This window comes from Arvicola amphibius, chromosome 13 (assembly GCF_903992535.2).
Source record: "Arvicola amphibius chromosome 13, mArvAmp1.2, whole genome shotgun sequence".
Lineage (NCBI taxonomy): Eukaryota > Metazoa > Chordata > Mammalia > Rodentia > Cricetidae > Arvicola > Arvicola amphibius.
The window spans coordinates 54,083,717-54,102,816 of record NC_052059.1 but is presented as its reverse complement, the minus strand read 5'-3'; the positions used below and the strand labels follow the sequence as shown (position 1 = coordinate 54,102,816).

Below are 19,100 nucleotides of genomic sequence, written 5' to 3'. Positions count from 1 at the left end.
CTCGAAAGCTGCAGAGAAACCCTGTCTTGAACCCCCCACCCCCCAAAAAAAAGATGCTCTTTGTGTTTAGACTGCTCAGAGACAATGAACTTGAAGTGTTTCAGTTCTGTAAGTGAATGAGGGCTGAGCAAGAAAGTAGACCAGATGCATCTCAGGCATACTGAACAATTTTCAGTCACTCAAGGGTTGTGTGGTAGCCATCCACCAGCCATGTTTCTCCTTGCTATGAGTGCCCCTCCAACACACACCTCCTTTGAGTACTCTTCTGAGCCTGGGGGCCTCCCTGGTGTGCCCTAAATACCGTGTGTCTTCCCCATGCTTCTGGATCTCTCCTCCTGTCCCTTCTCTTACCCAGCTATGGACACGTGACACCCAAAATCAGACACCTCTCCCAAAAGACGATGTTTCTGTAAGCCTCACATCTGTTGGCACCTGGAGGTAGTGCTCCTGGATTGTAGTATTTCTTGAACCATTGATCTTCTAAATCCCTGCCAATTGGACATATACCTTCTTCTCTTCCCCCAGTGGGTCACCTTCCCCAGCCTCGCCAGCACTGCAAACTCGAGAAGCTGGCTCATAGAACTCTTCTCTGCTCCAGCCCCATTTTCAGCCTGCTTCACGATCCCAGCCCATCGTCTGCCTTAAGCTCTGAGTCCCTTTCTACTCAACATCGGGGACCTGACCCTGATGGACCGTGAGCTTCCACCACCGTGGGTCAGCCACGCATCTCCCAATCTACGACTCCTCAACTTCAGAAACTGAGAGGTGAGTACCACACCCTCACATCCACCTGTCACTCAACTCTGAGGGTCAGCCTCAGCTTCAGGAACTCTCGGAGCCCTGGAATCCAAATTCTGTCCATGCCTTCACTGCCTTCCCCAGCACTCTAGGCCTGGAATTGGTGACTCTCTTGCATATACATCCACAGAACTATATACAATGGCATAGTTTACAATAAGTACATCCCTACTTTCTACATTGTCCATATTACTTCTTTACCTACTTGGCCCCCAGTGGTGAAGATTTAGCCTTTATGCTAATGTACCCAGATTTCTTAGCACAAGACTCAGAGGATAGTGACTGTAAACATTTTTCTTTCTTTTTTTTTTTTTTTTTTTTTTTTGGTTTTTCGAGACAGGGTTTCTCTGCAGCTTTCGAGCCTGTCCTCCTGTCCTGGAACTAGCTCTTGTAGACCAGGCTGGTCTCGAACTCACAGAGATCCACCTGCCTCTGCCTCCCGAGTGCTGGGATTAAAGTTGTGCGCCACCACCGCCCGGCCCTGTAAACATTTTTTTTTTTTTTTTTTTTGGTTTTTCGAGACAGGGTTTCTCTGCAGCTTTAGAGCCTGTCCTGGAGCTAGCTCTTATAGACCAGGCTGGTCTCGAACTCACAGAGATCCGCCTGCCTCTGCCTCCCGAATGCTGGGATTAAAGGCGTGCGCCACCACCGCCCGGCCCTGTAAACATTTTCCAACCAAGACACAAACCAAATGTGAGTCATAATTAAGAAAATACAATGCTGTTATGCAATAATTTCCTCTGATATAAAACCTTTCATCTAGAAGGAAAGTTGGTTCGTTAAGATGCAGGATTTTCTAAAGGGAAGTGACACATTCCATCTGCAGGGAAGCTACTGGAGCTTGGGAGGCAAACAACCCAAAGGCTTCAGGAAGTCCCTAAAGCTGATCAGATTCACTATGCCCTCCCCTTCCCAAGAATCTACAAATAGTAAGGACTGTGCTGAAAAATATTTCAAGCCCATTGAGCTGCTTAGAAGAGGCTCAGACCAGCTGAGTTGGTGTGCACCAAATTCTGTGAACCATTACCAGGACTTGGTGGGCTCTGGTGATGTAGCTGCTTTGAGTCAGTTCTGCTCCTCTATGTAACCCCTCCTCCATATTCCTATGGGTGACCCCAATAAACGCACTGATTTGCCAAATTGGACTTTGGTGGTATCTGTACTTTGGTTTGTCATAGTTCCCTGTCAGAGGTGAACAGAGGTTTGTCCACATCTCTCCAGGAATAGTGGCACACAACAAATGGAACATATATCAGAGGAATGTAAGAAGTGATCCAGAGACTTACGTAGAAGTTATGTAGTTATATATTATATAGACGATATTTGGCCAAATATGTCAAATATAAATATGGGTTATGAATCTATAAACGAAAATTTAAGAAAAAGCATTAACAGTGAGAAAGAAAAAAATCTTTTAAATTAATACAGTTTCTTTGGTATATGAAAAATAAGCATTAGTTCAAAGTCCTTTTTGATAAAATGACCTAGAATTCATATAGTAAGAGTTTACTATAACATCCTAATTAGTGGGATTCAGAGGACAAATGGAGCAGTTCTCGAAGGGTTACTAAGCCCATCCTTGGCACCCAGAAGGCAGAGTTAGAAACGCTGTCCCTCTTGAACCTAGACAACAAAGACCACTACTTTCCAGAGAGACTATGGCCAAGAATGCGATGACCAAGGGTCAGAAGAAATTGCATAAGGAGATGAAACTGTCACTTTCCCCAGAGTTTACGTTCTTGGATGAATTCCAGCCTCATATTTGCCTTTATTCTCCACCCTCAAAGAGAGCAGGGAATAAAGGCGAATTAAACAATAAAGCAACCAAAGATGGCAGAGCTTTCCACAGAAACATTTACCTGCATGAGCTTGCTATCATGGCCGGTATATACCACAACGCCAAAGACCCACTGAGTGTTCCTGAGCTGGGTGCCTCTTAGTAAGATCTGGTCGGGCCCGAGGGCAACAGAGCTAAAAAAACAAATAAGAAAAACATTTGTACTTCTTGATAATCTGTCCATTAATTATGTATTTTCCTTTACATAAGCCTATAATAAACCAAAGTCAAAACTGTGAATTTATTCTTTGCTTACTCTACTTAGTCCACCCCAAATGCCTGCTTCATCCATTCTTTGCTAGAGAATAGAGTGGAACTTTTTTCCTATAAAATATCAGAGAAGATTATGTCTCATAATCCTGTTATGAATACTGAAAAGGGGAATGCCAAAAGCCACGAGTTTACTCATTTCTGAAATTCAATATACTTTATAGATTATGAAAGAAAAAGACAGCAGTAAACTCATCCCAAATGTCTAGTGAGCAGATGAGCATCTGAGGGATGCTCTACAGAAGGGGAGATGCTGGATGCCTGGACAGGAAATGTCAACCAGGAAGCAGCCTTACCCTTGCTTATCACAGTGAGCCCCCTGTAGGAGTCCTGTCCATCCCAACCTCCCACAGCTAAGGGTCTATTCAAAGTATGGGGAAGAGCTCAGACAGTGGACTATGGAGTATCAGCAAGCAAAGTACATGTCAACATCACAACGAAACATAACCTCAGACAGTAAATCATTCAACGTCTGTGTTTGTGTGTGTGGTGTGTGTGTGTGTGTGTGTGTGTGTGTGTGTGATATCTACTTGTTCATGTGTGTACACACATGTGGAAGCCAGAGGTCAACATCATTCATCTTTCCACCTTGATTTCAAGACAGAGCCTCTCACTCTCATTGATCCAGCTGGCTAACCAATGGGCTTCAGGCATCAGCCAATCTGCACTTCCCCTGCACTGGGGTCGCTTTGATGTAGACTGGGAGTCCAAACTAAGGTCCTCGTCATGCATAACAGGCATCTCACTGCCTCTGCCTGTGCCATACTCACTGCCCCGTTTCATTCAGCTTTCTAAAGATAAGCAGAGCCGTAGTGAAGCTCGCTGGTGAAGTGCTGCCCTAGCATGTGCCAGGCCCAGCGGCAATGCACAGCACTGCACAGTAAGTTAATAAGATAGAATCAATGCTTTTAGAGGAAAGTTAACAAGAAACTGTGCATCTGTCTCTATGCATCTGTCGTAAGATGAGTACACATCTCCTGCATCATTTAAGGCAACTTGAACTGCTTGGCCTCAGCAGTCATAAGCAAGAAAGAATATAAGCCCCTGTCTATGAACCCCACGTGAGGTCTTTGGTTTGCTTCTTTTTAAAAATCTCTTCTGTCATTCAATACACGGGAAGTTTTAAATGGATCTAAATAGTGTGTCAGTCTCTCAGAAAAGAGCTAAGCAAGAAGAAACCTCACTGTTTTCAAATACTATGAAACTAGGATTCTTCAAAGCTCCAGGAATTCTTGACCACATTAAAAAGGAGAGGAGAGAGAAAAATAATTAAGAAAAGGCGATTCGGACCTCTTCCCATCCAAGTGCAAGTTGCCGGTGAAGTCGTAGAGGTGGCGATTAGGCCCTTCACACTCTATCCTTCCTGTCAGCTTCATCAGCACCTCCCTGGTCTGCATGTCGGCCGTGTGGCTCAGGCCCTGAAACGGAGTGACAAGCCCACAGAGAAGATCAAACGGTGCCATCCATGTTTAAGAGACAGCACGACGGTCTGCCAGTCACAGGGACAGAATGAGCCATCTGCCCCCGCCCCAAAGCTGCACACAGTTGGACACAAAGATGTCACGATTTCAATGGTGCAGAAGAGGAAGCCCCGACCCCTGCTAAAAACTGCCATATTTAAATAATAGTCTAGGTACTGAAACATAGGACAGAGAGCAGTGCTACCACCGCCCTGCACTGCTGCTCAGACAGTCAGAGGGCCCTTTAATATTCTATAATATATAATATTCTATAGTATATAGCACTGCTGCTCAGACAGGTCAGAGGATCTTTTAATATTCTATAATATATAATATTCTATAGTATATAGCACTGCTGCTCAGATAGTCAGAGGGCCCTTTAATATTCTATAATATATAATATTCTATAGTATATAGCACTGCTGCTCAGATAGTCAGAGGATCCTTTAATATTCTATAATATATAATACTCTATAGCATACACTGTCGCTACACTTAAAACTTTCAGCACTTTTGTCTGAATTTTCCTAGCAAAATAGTCTGACAAATGTCATCAAAGCTTCTTCAAACAGAATAAAATTTATACCACAGAGAAAAGAAAGATACAAGGACAGAATTATTAAATTCAGCTTTAGGAAGCAGAAAAAAAACACACACACACACAAAGAAAAAACCCTCATGGGTCTTAAGTACTTAGTACTTTTTATTCACAAAATTCACTTAAATGCTTGATATTCCTATTCATAAAGACTTTTTAAATATATTTCAATACAACATGTGCTAAGAAAGTTTTTTTAATTTGTATCTATTTTGTGTTGAATTTATTTCTGTGACATAAGGTCCTTTATTTTCCTGAAAAAAAAAATTTCATTTGGAATATTTGACCATGTTTTTCTCCTCCCCCTATTCCTCCCTGTGCCATAAGGATTTGTTCTATCAGTTTCTCCTAGGATGTCTTTTCCTTCCAGGCAACTTCCTCTTCTGGCTTGGGAACAATGGTTTCGCAGCCCAAGCAGGGTTAACTCGTCCAAGGGCACTGTACAGGTGGTGGCCCACCCAGAGATCTTCCACGACTACAGAATCTACAGCTAAACTTCCGTTGCATGTTACTCTGTATTTTTCAGCACCCTTTTTCAGTCACGGAGCCCACGTCTGGCCTGGACACGCCTACCAGCCTCCCCACTGTGACATCTGACTGTCTTTAAACATCTTCCAGATACTTTGTAGCTCTGCAGATATGCAGATCCCCAGGAGCCTGGCCAGTCTCCTAAGTGTCCTTAAAGTGAACAACACATAGACAGACTTGAACCTTTGTTTTGCATGGTTTATAGGGTTGCGGGGGAGGGGTGGTCGAGATGGTAGTGAAACATTTTCACGGGCGAGCCTTGCCAGCTTATAGGAAGAGTAGTAGGAATAGTTCAGGGCTCCGAAAGGAGGATAAAAGATGCCCCTATCCTGAACGGAGTGGGCAGAGCTTAGAAAGATTTAAATGAGTCATGACCCACTGAGCTGAAGAATCTCACTTTTCTGAGTTTCCTTCCCTCCTAATCCGAGGCACAGACTTCTAGAGCTTCCACGAGGGTTTACCATGTAAGATTCACAGCCAAACAACGTTTTCTCCACAAAGTGCATGGGGGATATTTGAATCATATATTTGCAACCTGACCTCCTGTAACAATATGAGTCACGAAGTGACTTTACCTGTCGTATTTTAAGGTTCGTCTCCCCATCCAGGTTAGCGGTTTTCAACATAGCACATCCCCTGAGGCTCCTATGAGGAAGGAGAGGAAAGCCAAGGTTAGTACAATCCTCTCTACAAAGCCCCAGCTCATGGAACCCTCTGATGTAGAATACAGGGGCTGAGTATAAACCTCCTGATGCTACTTTTAGGGGCCATATGACTTTGGAATGGTATTTAAACCTCTCTGTGCCAGGGTTTTCCACATACTGATATGAAAGGTGTCAGAGGTTAAAAGCCACTGATCAGCCTACTCACAGTGAACACCCATGCAGATACAAGGAGCACCTAAAGCCGTTGTTGGTGCGATAAACCATCTATTGTGAGCCAGCTTACCTGAGGTCATAGACAAGTTTCCTGCCCAAACTGCCAACTGGCTCAAATTCTAATAGTTTTCTCGTCACTATTGAATAGGGCCAATGAGTCGCAACCCCTTGCTTATGGCTCTTTTTCTCCCTCCACTGGTTTGGGTCCTATCTTTAAACCTTTATCCCTTGGTTTCCAACACAGGACAAATCCTACACAAGAAACATGGCTGTGATCCAAGAAAATGCAAACTGCTTAAACACCTGCATTTCCCAGTGGCATACAAATGGAGGGGTTAGAGTCTTAACAAAGCATCCTATAACCTTGAACTCAAGAAAAGAAGTTCTTGGTGACCCTGGATTTGGCTTTCCTTTTTTGCAGTATGTGTTCCACATATAGAGCCAAGAATGCCAAGGGTGATGGTATCCAGCTTACGCCCATCCCCTGTGTGGTGATGACTGTTTGAAGGCCAAGGGTGATGGTACCCAGCTCTGCCCATCCCTGGGTGGCGATGATTGGGTGGAGGTCAAGGGTGATGGTACCCAGCTCCGCCCATCCCTGGGTGGCGATGACCATTTTTAGCACAACACTACCAAGGGAGCAGCAACTGTTTGGGGCAAGAGTGATGAGCAGGGCCTCCTGCGGTTGTGTCTATGAGAAAATGCCTCAGGTTCTTAAAACAGTTGTTCCTAGGCAATGCTGAGAACTAGAAGACAGACAGCTGGCTGGACTGACCAAGAAAGGGCTGAAGTCTCAGCCATGCTGCCTCTCGGGGTCACTGAACACTCAGTCCCTTTAATTAATGTCTTGACCAGTGAGGACTACCCTAGAGTCACTGGGAGCTAAAGCCGTGAATACCAGCCAAGAGGTTCTAAAAACCTAATGAGATGAAGAGGGGGCAAAACTAAGCCAAACCAAAAAGCAACAGCCAAGGCTCACAACAGGGAAGGCAATTGACAAAGCTCCATGCTGAGGATCCCTAACTTAGCCAAATGCTTGAGGCTAGATATACTCCCGACTTCCACCGCTTCAGGTTTTCAAATGTTTGCATAGACTTGCATAACAATTGAACATCTCAAATCTCAACATCTGAAATCCAAAATGCTCCCCAAATCTGAAACTATAGTTCATTAGGGATGCTCAGCTCATAAAGGAGGTCAGGCTTGTGGGAGGGGAACTCATGAGCTAGAAGGGAACAGATGAATCCAGATTTCTGCAGTTCATTTAGTACTTTATTGTCCTTAACGTTCGTTTCGAAACCTGTGCCCACTGGCACACCTGACCTGGAGGAGAACAGGACCATGTCTGCTGGAAGATACTGCCCATTGAGGACCTTCACGATGTCTCCCACTGCCACCTAGAGACCAAGGCCGAAGACAGGGAAGAAAAGAAAGCACACATGTGATAAGGGTGGTTAAATACGTGAAGAAGAAAGTTAGACTATAACTAAGCTACACCAGACAAGAACACAGGGCAGATGCTTGTACTGCGCCACAGCTGGCCTCCCTACCCACAAGCTCCACATCTTTGAGTTCAGCCAACTATAAATGCAAAATATTTGCATCTGCCCTGGAGTGGTGGTGCACACCCAGGGTCCCAGCGCATCTGCCCTGGAGTGGTGGTGCACCCATTGTCCCAGCGCATCTGCCCTGGAGTCGTGGTGCACACCCATTGTCCCAGCGCATCTGCCCTGGAGTCGTGGTGCACACCCATTGTCCCAGCGCATCTGCCCTGGAGTGGTGTGCACCCAGGGTCCCAGCGCATCTGCCCTGGAGTGGTGTGCACCCAGGGTCCCAGCGCATCTGCCCTGGAGTGGTGTGCACCCAGGGTCCCAGCGCATCTGCCCTGGAGTGATGGTGCACACCCATTGTCCCAGCGCATCTGCCCTGGAGTCGTGTGCACCCAGGGTCCCAGCGCATCTGCCCTGGAGTGGTGTGCATCCAGGGTCCCAGCGCATCTGCCCTGAAGTGATGGTGCACACCCATTGTCCCAGCGCATCTGCCCTGGAGTCGTGGTGCACACCCATTGTCCCAGCGCATCTGCCCTGGAGTGGTGTGCACCCAGGGCCCCAGCGCATCTGCCCTGGAGTGGTGTGCACCCAGGGTCCCAGCGCATCTGCCCTGGAGTGGTGTGCACCCAGGGTCCCAGCGCATCTGCCCTGGAGTGGTGTGCACCCAGGGTCCCAGCGCATCTGCCCTGGAGTAGTGGTGCACACCCAGGGTCCCAGCGCATCTGCCCTGGAGTGGTGCACACCCAGGGTCCCAGTGCTTGTAGAGTTGAGGCCAGCCTGCGTTGCACAGTGAAACCTTGTGTCAACAAAACAAAACAAAAGAGTAAAAGATAAGCGATGGCATTAACAAATGAAAGCAGAAGCTGCGTGCTGACTATTTCCCTGGCATTGTTCCCTAAGCTGCACGCCACAGAAATGTTTCCATGGCGTTTCCATTGCATTGGGTTTTCTGTGATCTAGAGCTTTTACATCCGTGGGAGGACATCATATGAACGTTCTGTGCAGAGTTTCTCTACTTTATATAAAGGTCTTGAACATTTATACTCTTTGACATCGGTTGTCATCAACCTGGAACTAGTCCCTACAGACACTGAGTAATAACCACACTGCATTTTTTAGTTTTACTAATAGCTTCTGTGTCTGTCTGTCTGTCTCGGTGCCTACGTGTGCATAGATATGCACCTATGTGTAGGTGCCTGTGGAGAAGAGGGTGTCAGAGTCCCTGGGGCTGGAGTTACAGGTGGATGTGAGTTGTTCTCACTCAATCACTGAGCCAACCCTCCAGGCCCAGCCTTGCAATTTTGCGGTGATGTTTCCTGAAAAGGATAGGAGAGAGAGGGGGAAGGGAGGGAGGGAGGGAGAGAGGGAGGAAGGGAGGGAGGGAAGAAATAAAAAAGAGAAAGAAGAGAAGAAGGGAGGAAAGAAAGAAGGGAAGGAGGAATAGATAGACAAGTATGAAGAACATATTTTCCTCCAATTATCCACTGTCTCAAATACTCAAACGTTTCAACAGTTGCTCGTGGAAGAGGGGTTACACGTGTGGCTCTCCAGGTCCTTCTCCAGGTCCCCGAGCAGCTGTGCACCCTGGGGAAGCTATGGAAGGTGTGTGCCTTGCTTTCTCACCTGTGTGACAAGGTTAACAGCACACATCTCACGGGACTGCTAATGGGATCAACTAAGTCAGGGAGCTAAGTTCTCCTGCACTGCAAAGGGAGAAACTGAGCCCAAAGGCAAAATAACTGACAGAGGTCACATAGCCGGAGTGTTACAGCCATTGGTTATTTTTAAATATGAATTATTGGCGTGTGTGCACTCCACGGTGTCTGCGTGAAGGTCAAAGACAACCTCAGGCTCCAGTTCTCACCTTCCATCTTGTTTTTGAGACAGGACATTTCTTGCTGTTTGCCACTCACTACGCTGCACAGTCCAAGCTAGGGAGCCCACAGCTTCTGAGAGATTCTTCTGTTTCTGTGGCCCATCTCCTCATGGGAGCTCTGGGATCTCAGATGCACGCTGCCATGTCTGCTCTGATGGGATCTCAGACACAGGCTGCTACGTCTAGCTTTGACATGGGTTTTTGAGATCTAAACTCAGGCTGTCACTATTCCATGGCTCTGACTCACTGGGCTATTTCTCCATTCAGCCATGGTTTAGAACTGATAGGGCACTAGCGCAGTGCATTGGTTAGAGGGTAACAAACTACATCCTCCATAAAAAGTGCATTCTAACAGGCTCCGGGACCCTCACTTTGAAATTGGGCAACACCTTCGGATGGATAGCACACGATATTTAGTTTTTTTAAAAAGCCAGCGTGTGTGTGTGTGTGTGTGTGTGTGTGTGTGTGTGTGTGTGTAGTGTGTATACATTAATGTTGTGGCATGCGTGCGGAATGGTATCTATGTGCATAATTAGTTCACTACACTTCAGGTCCTCATCTTTCACTTTGGATTTTTGGTTGCTGTTTTATATTTTACTTATTCGTGTGTTGGCGTGTGAGACAGACGACAGGCAGGCAGGCAGAGACAGAGAGAGCATGAGTGAGCATGAGCATATTTGCCACCGCGCATGTGTGGAGGTCAGAGGACAATCCCCAGGGGTTATCTCCTTGCACCGTGTAGGTCCTAGGCATGGAACTCGGGCTGGCAGTAAGCACCTTTCCCTACTGAGCCACCTCACTGGCCTCCACTTATCGAGGTTAAGAAATGAACACAGATCCATGGCTTCAGGCACCGTAAAGGTACAGGATAAGCAGAGCCTCTCTTAGGGGGTTGGGTATAGCTTAACGGACTGTGACAGTCTGGAGGTCAAAGCCAGCAGAATTCACTGATGATTTGGGAAACAATTCCTAGGGCACTAATAGGTGAGAGTACAGAAGAGGCGCCGAGGCTTCTGCTCCTAGTCTGCTCATTTTATAATGAATTTCAAAAGCTACCCTTGTGGAACCAACTGGATCACACAGACCAGCAGGTGACACGGAACTTTCTTTTGGGCGATGGAGGTGAGTCAGTGGTAAGAGCATTTACCCAGCATGCACAAGGCCCAGTTCCATCTCTAATACCACCACCACTACTAAACCCACTGATTTTCTGTCAGGGAAATGGGAGGGGTTTAAACAACTATCCTACAGGTGCAGAATGCTTATCAAAGGCCAGAACAGCGAACATTAAAACCCAAACCCCAGGTCACTCGAAGTTAGCATCAAATCACAAGTCAGTGTGCAATCTGAAGGCAGAAGAAAGGCACAAATCAAAGCCACTTGGACGCAGGGTCATTTTTTATCTGGCCACTGCTTGTGCCTTTCTGAGGATGGAGCAGCCAGAAGATTCCTGGGAAAGAGAGGAGCTATGAGGATTCTCCACTTCCCACTGCCAGGGTACCAGCTCTCCCCTTGAAAGTCTGCCTTTTGACCAAGAACCATCACACTGAACTACCAAAGTTCAGGAGCCCCAGGAGCCCACAAGGGTTACAGTGTTCCACAACACTACAATGGGGAGTTTTCTGGAAAGGGTAGATGGTTCTCATAAACCTGGTAAAATCAAATGAAAACTATAGTGGGTGCTGTGGGCAACCTGGCAACATTGTTTCCCACACAAGGGCTACTGGAGGCACTTGCTGGAGCTTAGATGTTTAAGCAAGAATCAATACTTGAAGTTGCCCTTCTAAAACATTGTTTTCTCTTAAAAAAAACAAAACAAAACAAACAAAACCATCAGTTTTGAATGTCAGAATGATGAACAGCATCTCCAAAATCAATACTGTGCGTCAACCCACAAAACCCAGCTAATATAGTTAGATAAATAGCAGGCTTTTCAGGTACAAAACACCAAGGCGGCAACTGACAACATCTTTCCTCCATGAACAGAACCCTCACACTGCCGTCAGCAGGGAGGAAAACCACCCTTGCTACCACTCTAAGGACAAAAGCAGCAACTGGCTCCACACACTGCCGGGAAACCCTCTCACACTCGAGATCTTTCCACCAAACACATCTGAAGTGAGACTCTCAGAAGTTAAAAGACAACAGCTCCAAACATTTGAATTTAGGTGAAGAGGGAGACAGGAGGCAGGGAGATGCTTCTCACATGGATTTTCAAACTAGAAGAGCTCTGAAGTTCTGGAACTATCCTGGGAGAATAACGATGGTCATAGCTTGAACATTGGGTCCTTAGAGAAGAGGATGGAAAAGAGGAAGCGCATGGCAATTCTCACAGGAAAGCAGACTACACGAGAAAACTCTTACAAAGCGGACATGGCCTTGGCCTTAGAGCAAATTTTATATCGCCATCAACATCGGCAATTTGCGACAAGTCTCCAAATCAATACTTTCTGGCATTATCTTTAAAATTGGTTCTTACCTCTTTCCACACGATGGTATGCCACATACCATTTCTTAACACTGTAAAAGAAGAAACAAGGAACCGGTTAACACTGTTGAGACTCAAAATAAAATGCCAGCTTTCTACAAACCCAAAAGGCTTCTGGGAAGCTTGTACTTATTAATCCTAAGAAATCGCACCCTTGGTAGAATGGTAGATGACCAACCATGCCAACATGGGCCTCCATATGTGTCCTTCTACAAGATAGGAGCTTCTGTGTGCATGTAAGCAAACCAAATTTATGCTTAGCCCAGGAATAGAAAGGCCTAGTGTTACATAATTCCAATAGGAGCAATAATAGCAACAAAAAACTGAAGTGATACAAAAATCAAAATAATGAAGAAAGCAAGTAACAAACCATGGCGGTGAAGCCGTGAAACTTGTAGGGACAGAAACTGAAACCCTGCCTTCCCAAGTATACAAATCCCATTGATATACAGACGAATATCTTATTTTAGCACGCTCCCATTTCTTTAAAGATTTTATAGATAATGTTTCCGACATAATCTCAATATCAATAGCCATGACCAACAAGCATTATTTCAGCCCGGGACTGTTCGCTCAATCAACACTGGGAAGAGCAATGAGCTGGCAGCTTACCTATTGTTTTCTTCTTGTTAACTGCGCTGTCTGCCTTATGTCGTTTCTGTCACAGGAAAAGAAGCAAAGGTTCTTACATCCAAATGAATAATTGGAATGGAGAGCAATAAAATCGGGGTGGGGGGTGATAGGGGCCAAGAACCCTACGATGCCAATGCTGTAGATTTAAGCTGGGTGGTTCACCATCTGTCAGCACTGACTAGATCTAGATGTGGCAACTTGAAGCTTAAGTAACATTTTGGTTCTAACAATTTACAAGCCTTTCAAAGTTTCAAATTCCTCACAGTTATTTGTCAAGAGCCTGAAACAATGACTCGGTATTATAAACCTGACAACAAAGAGCAGGTTTCACTCTCAAATTAATTTACTATGTATTCCATGAAATATGTATGTGGGGGGGACAAGTGTGTGCATGGGTGTGGGCACATAAAACAGAGACAGGGAGAGAGAGAACTGCAATGTGGTAGTAGCCAATGAGGTGTGAGGGAGGCACAAGAAGAAAGAGTCTTGGAGAATTACTTCAGGCATAACAAGCACAGTGCTCCTTGCAGAAAGCGCTAACTAAAGGTTTCACTTGATACCTGAATACAGGACTCTAACGTAGGATACAAGGACTAATACCGATAGACACCAGCAAGGTTCTAACAAAATGACCCAGGACATAGAAGCGCCTCAGAGCTACTGCACAGGTATTTAGGGCTCTTGAAGTGTGATGTAGAAGTTCCTTCTGTCTATATGTTGTTTTCATAGGTTAATAAAGAAACTGCCTTGGCTAGTTGATAGGGCAAAACTTGATAGGCAGGGGAAATGGGACTGAATGTTGGGAGGAAGAAGGGCAGAGTCAGAGAGAGATGCTATGGATCAGCCAGAGACAGACGCTGAAGATTTTACCTGGTAAGCCACTGTCACATGGCAATACACAGATTAATAGAAATGGGTTAAATTAAGATGTAAGAATTAACCAATAAGAAACTAGAGCTAATGGTCCAAACAGTGATATATTAATACAGTTTCTGTGTGGTTATTTTAGGTTAAGTTAGCTATATGGCCGGGAAGAACAAGTGTCCCCTTCTGTAACAGAAGTGTACCTTCCTCCCCAGCAAACACTACCACTCCACTAGCAGCTGCTTAAGCTATAGCCATTTCCTTGTAATATCACCCAGTCGCATACACCTCAAATGTTATAACACGATGCTTTAGTATGCAGAGTCAAAAACTTACAAAGTCTTCTACAATCTCTTTGATGCCTGCAATTGTTAAAATTATGATCAATGGCACCAGGGTGGTGTATCGTCCGGTTGGCGATACGTCTGGAATTTGCTGGAAGAGAACACAACGGAGATTGTGACACGTGGACATCTCCACAAAGATGGAAAACAGCACTCAACCCAGCACTCACTAGCCTAGTCCATTTCTGTTACACAGTGAAAGGCCTGCTAATTCAAAACTAACTATGTAGTTTACATGGTAATGTGTTTGGAAAAATGGGTTAAAAGTATGACCTCCATAGTCAAAATACATGTATAATACATATGTTTACAATATAGCAATGGAATATAGTATCTAATATAATGAATGTGTATTAATAAAAAAAGAGAAAGTGCACATGAAAAGCATGACCCATGAGAACCAGTCCCCCCTCCTCTTTTAGTAATGACTCTTTTCAAGGCATTCTCTCCCGCGTCTGTTTTATACAAGTTCATGCCTGCTCACTCCAGTGATAATTTGAGAAGGGAACTGTCTGCAAATATTCCAGTAAAGATACTCGCTAGAAAAGAAATCTCACTTTACATGTAATTGAATTTGCAAATTTTAAGCACTTAAAAAAATTACCTGTAATAAGGCAATGAAGAGGAAGAAGGCATTAGCAGCTCTCCTAATCTGCTCGTACAAGAATCGAGGTAGAAATGTCAACACGCTGTACTTGGCCGTACTGAAAGAACAAAGAAAAGACCACTAAACCAAGTGACCCCTAACAGCATGTCCTGGGTAGGAGGGCACAGCTGATCAGAGAAGCTTCCCAGATGATTTCAGTTCAAACTCTGATGCGCACATTCAACTTTCCCATGTGGTGATCAGGCCATTTACCCCCACCTGGGAGCTACATGCTAAGAGCAACACGTGTGGAAAGCAGTTCAGTGAAGCCCCGTGCACATGGCACGCTGCAGATTCACCCACATCTGAAGAGCTTCCATTCCCTGCCCCCACCACGCACCCTTCACCTGGCAACCTTTGCTCAGACTTGGGCTTCACCTGGCCACCCTCTCCCTTCACCCGTAGCCTTCTAATGAGTGATCTTTCTCTCATCTCATCACAGCTACATCATTAGCTTCCATTAAATTTGGTCAGATTCTACAGCGCCCTTCTGCCTTAAAAACCACAGTGGTTATTCTCAGATTATATTGCCTCTGCTTTGATTCATACATCAGCCTTCTGCATTCATAGATTGGAAGGCAACTGTATCTGAACTGAACACATACAGGCTTTTCCATTCTAATTCTCTAATCGGCACACTATAATGATGATTTCCATGGCATTTATATCACACTGAGATATAATCTGATCATCCTCTCGATGCAATCCAAAAGCATGGGAGGAAGTACGTGGGTTCTATGCATAAGCAATTGCATTTATAGAAAGGACTAACAGCCATAGATTTTCATATCTCAAGGGGTCTTGACTGAATCCTGCATGGACACTGAGGGATGACACTATTTCTCTGTCCCCAGAAGAGGTTACTGGAACAGGGAAAATGTGCGCTTTGCCTATGTTTGTTCCCCACCATAGGACACAGCAGTCAATGAACAAAGAAATAAACTGAACCAAAGAAAAACAGAGAGCCAGGGTGACTCCCAGCTACTCTCTGAAAGCACGACCCTAAGCCTACTATTTCCTTTATTTGGTTATTTTTATGGATTGTTTATTTTTTATGTGTTGGTTGTTGAAACAAGGTCTCATGTTGGCGAGGGTACTCTCAAATTCACTTTGTAGCTAAGGGTGACCTTGGACTCCTGATTCTCCTGCCTCTACCTCTCAAGTGCTGGGATTGAAGGTTCTAAGCCTATCGTTGAGTATAGTCATGCAAGGTATAGCAGGTTCCAAATGCACACACCAGGAGAACCAAAGCAGAGGGGCCAAAACCCAAGAGACAGCATATATAGGATGATGTGGACTGCTGTTGAACCTGACAGCAACTGAGGCCAGAACAACAGAGCAAAAGCCAGGCTGACAATTCAGAACTACAACACGTTCTTACTTTCGAGGTTCCCAGAGGGAAGAAAAGATGAAAAGAACTGGTGGTTGAAAGCAATTATCAGTTTAAAAAACACAAAAGCTCACACCAGTAAAGTAAAACTATAGAAAATATCTGATTATACATTAGAACATATGATTCCATCTGTGTGACAAATGCACACAGTGCACAGACATGCACACATAAGTACACACACATACATACGCATCTAGTAAATAACTCTTTCAAGGTTGAACACCTTCCACTTCAGTAGAGTTCTGAGTATGTTTCAGGAGCCCATACCACAAAGGTGGAGAGCTGGGAAGAACAGGAGTGCTGCTTACACCAATAAAAACAAAGGAAATACATGCCAGATACAGAAAAGTGAGCTAACAGTTTTCTCCTGAGGCAGAATGAGCAAGGCCAACAACCCTTTCCTCTAGGAGAGAATCACTGCGTGGCACTGAATATGATTATTTATAAAATTAAATAAATAAAAACTCAGTACACACTTGTCTCTCTGATGCACAGAGGAGATATTCTAGGTCCCTCTGAAGACACCAAATCCAGCTTTCACGGGAGGCCAGTGCTGTTGGTCCAGGGACCATGGATGCAGGAGTGGGATTTTAGAGAAGCTTCCAAGGAGGCAGGGTAGTTCACACTTCCCATCCAAGTGTAGTTTAGCTGTGGAATTCACATTGTGAGATTTTACAATGTGAGGGGAACAGAGTGGCAGGGGCTTCAGCAGCCATGTGGCAGGAGAAAGGCCATCTATAATGCTGGCTGCACTGGCTCCCCAGTACAAGAGAGGCTGGGACTGATAACTATGAGTTTTACCAGTGGCTCAAAGCGTGAGTTCCCCCCGAAGAAGCCTCCAGAAACCTGCCTGTTGAACTGGCTTAGCACGCATCTTCCAACCATGAATAGTAAATCCACAAGAACCTTGAAGGCAGCCATACCACCTCTTCTCTTGTAGACACGCAGAGCACACATTTATCTACTCAACATCAACAGTAAAGGTGCCATTTAACAGCCACCGAGAGAGTAGAAGGCCAAGCTGAAGTCCGCACAAGATGCTGGCTTGATGTACAGACTGGAGTTTCAGGTCCATATTCTGGGAGCCCCACATCCTCCCAGCTCCCTGGAAGACACCATCCTATCTCCTCTTGAGGATGCTCATTTTGCAGACTGGAGGTGAAACCCAATGACACGCACTCTCCTAACATGCTCAAGGCCTGGGTTTGATCCCTAGGAAAACCAAACCAAGCTGCTACCAAACCTGCCAAGTATGATAACACCTCCCATAAGCCTAGCACTAGGGAGGCCAAGGCCAAAGATCATGAGTTCATGGCCAAGTTAATCTGTACAGTAAGTCAATATGTCAAAAATCGACGGGGAAGAGACAAACAGGGAAAGGAGAAAGGGAGGGGAGAGCAAGGAAAGGAGGAGGAGGGGAAGTCACTAAGGGGTTGTAGACTACCAAGATTTGAAGGACTAAAAGATGACAATATTAAATGTCCTAAGAACTTATGCATGTTTTTCTATAAGTTTATTTATTCTTAATTCATTTATTAATTATTCATTTTATGATGATGAAAATTATCAGGTTCTATTGAAGAGCTTAGTTCTAACCAAAGGACTCCTGTTTGTCTCCCACATACACACAGGATTGGGCATAAAATCAAAGTATGCAGTCTGAATTCTCATACTTATGTGTATTCTCATAGACAAAAGTTGCACCCATCCTTTAAGAGAGAAGCCTCTCTGACAATGAACAGTGATGAATGCAGACTCTTGGCTGCCCAAGATGCTGAGAATAAGTGAAAGCTGTGAGCTCACCCCTAAAGGAGTCGTTTTCACCACCCACTCTAAGGCCCAGGGAGCACTGCAGAAGAGGAGGCAGGAAATGTTTAAGAGCTGGAAGATAGGAGTTGAAGAGCCGTGGAAGGCAATTCTCTAGACCAGTGATTCTCAACCTGTGGGCTGCAATCCCTTTGGGGGTGGCATATCAGATATTTACGTTACGATACATAGCAGTAGTAGAATTATAGTTATGAATTCGCAACAATATAATTCTATGGTTGGGGCTCACCACAACACGAAGAACTGTATCAAATGGTCTCATCATTAGGAAGGGTGAGAACCACTGCTCTAGACTCACACAACCATGGCAATCATTAGCTCACAATAACCATGCTCTCTCCCACTGGGTTCACATAGGGCTAGCCCTGGCAACAATTGGTCACAGAAGAAGGAGGGGCTCATAGTGCCCTAAGGTTTACCACTGAAGTGCTGGCTATTGATAGATTCTGGAAGAGAATTGCTGCCTTTAGTTGTGTCCAAATTGCCCTGGTTAAACTCAGCAAATCCCAAAATAAAACAGGTAGACATGAACATGGAAGGTAATGTATGGAGAGGGGGCAGGAAGATGACAGAGTTGCTGGAAATGACCATGAAACGAGACAACTGAGTTGAAAGCCAGGACGTGGTGTATTGTGTGCATGCAGCAGGGCCAGGGACATTGGTTCCAAAACTGGGCCCCAAGTTCAGTTAAACAGCTTTTCTATGCCCTCTTTTTCCCCCATAGAAGTCTAGGGTGACATACATTTTGATTGGATAACTACGTTTGCTTAAAAGGATTTGTCGAAGTACCCTACAGAAGCAGAAACTTTTCCCCTGATCAGCAGAATTTGCCATAAGCCATTTATAGGGCAGAGCGGAGGGAGGAGGAATTTAGTTATACATGAGTCAGGGTAAGATATTACACGGGTGCTAGCCTGATGCAAAAGTTTATAACTGTACTATAACACATTTTCTAAAGACACAAAGCTATTAAAAACATATTTGCAAAGAGAAAAAACAATTAGACATTGTGCTTCTTGCTAGTAACACAGACCGCTAGAGAAACACTCCAGATTTGTATAACCCAGCCAGACTACACTGTATTCTGCACATTTCATGCCCTTGGGAAGC

The 19,100-nt window shown here is 45.0% G+C and overlaps 1 protein-coding gene across 1 annotated transcript in view; it reads right to left on the bottom strand.

Annotated features, from left to right (window-relative positions):
* The window catches only part of Atp8a2 (ATPase phospholipid transporting 8A2), a 448,432-nt gene that overhangs the window by 397,590 nt on the left and 31,742 nt on the right, over positions 1-19,100 (bottom strand). The window contains 10 exon segments of the mRNA XM_038310231.1: positions 2,658-2,769; positions 4,196-4,323; positions 6,067-6,108; positions 6,110-6,136; position 7,194; positions 7,693-7,766; positions 12,275-12,315; positions 12,896-12,941; positions 14,117-14,215; positions 14,729-14,828. Coding sequence (XP_038166159.1) covers positions 2,658-2,769; positions 4,196-4,323; positions 6,067-6,108; positions 6,110-6,136; position 7,194; positions 7,693-7,766; positions 12,275-12,315; positions 12,896-12,941; positions 14,117-14,215; positions 14,729-14,828 — 670 coding nt within the window.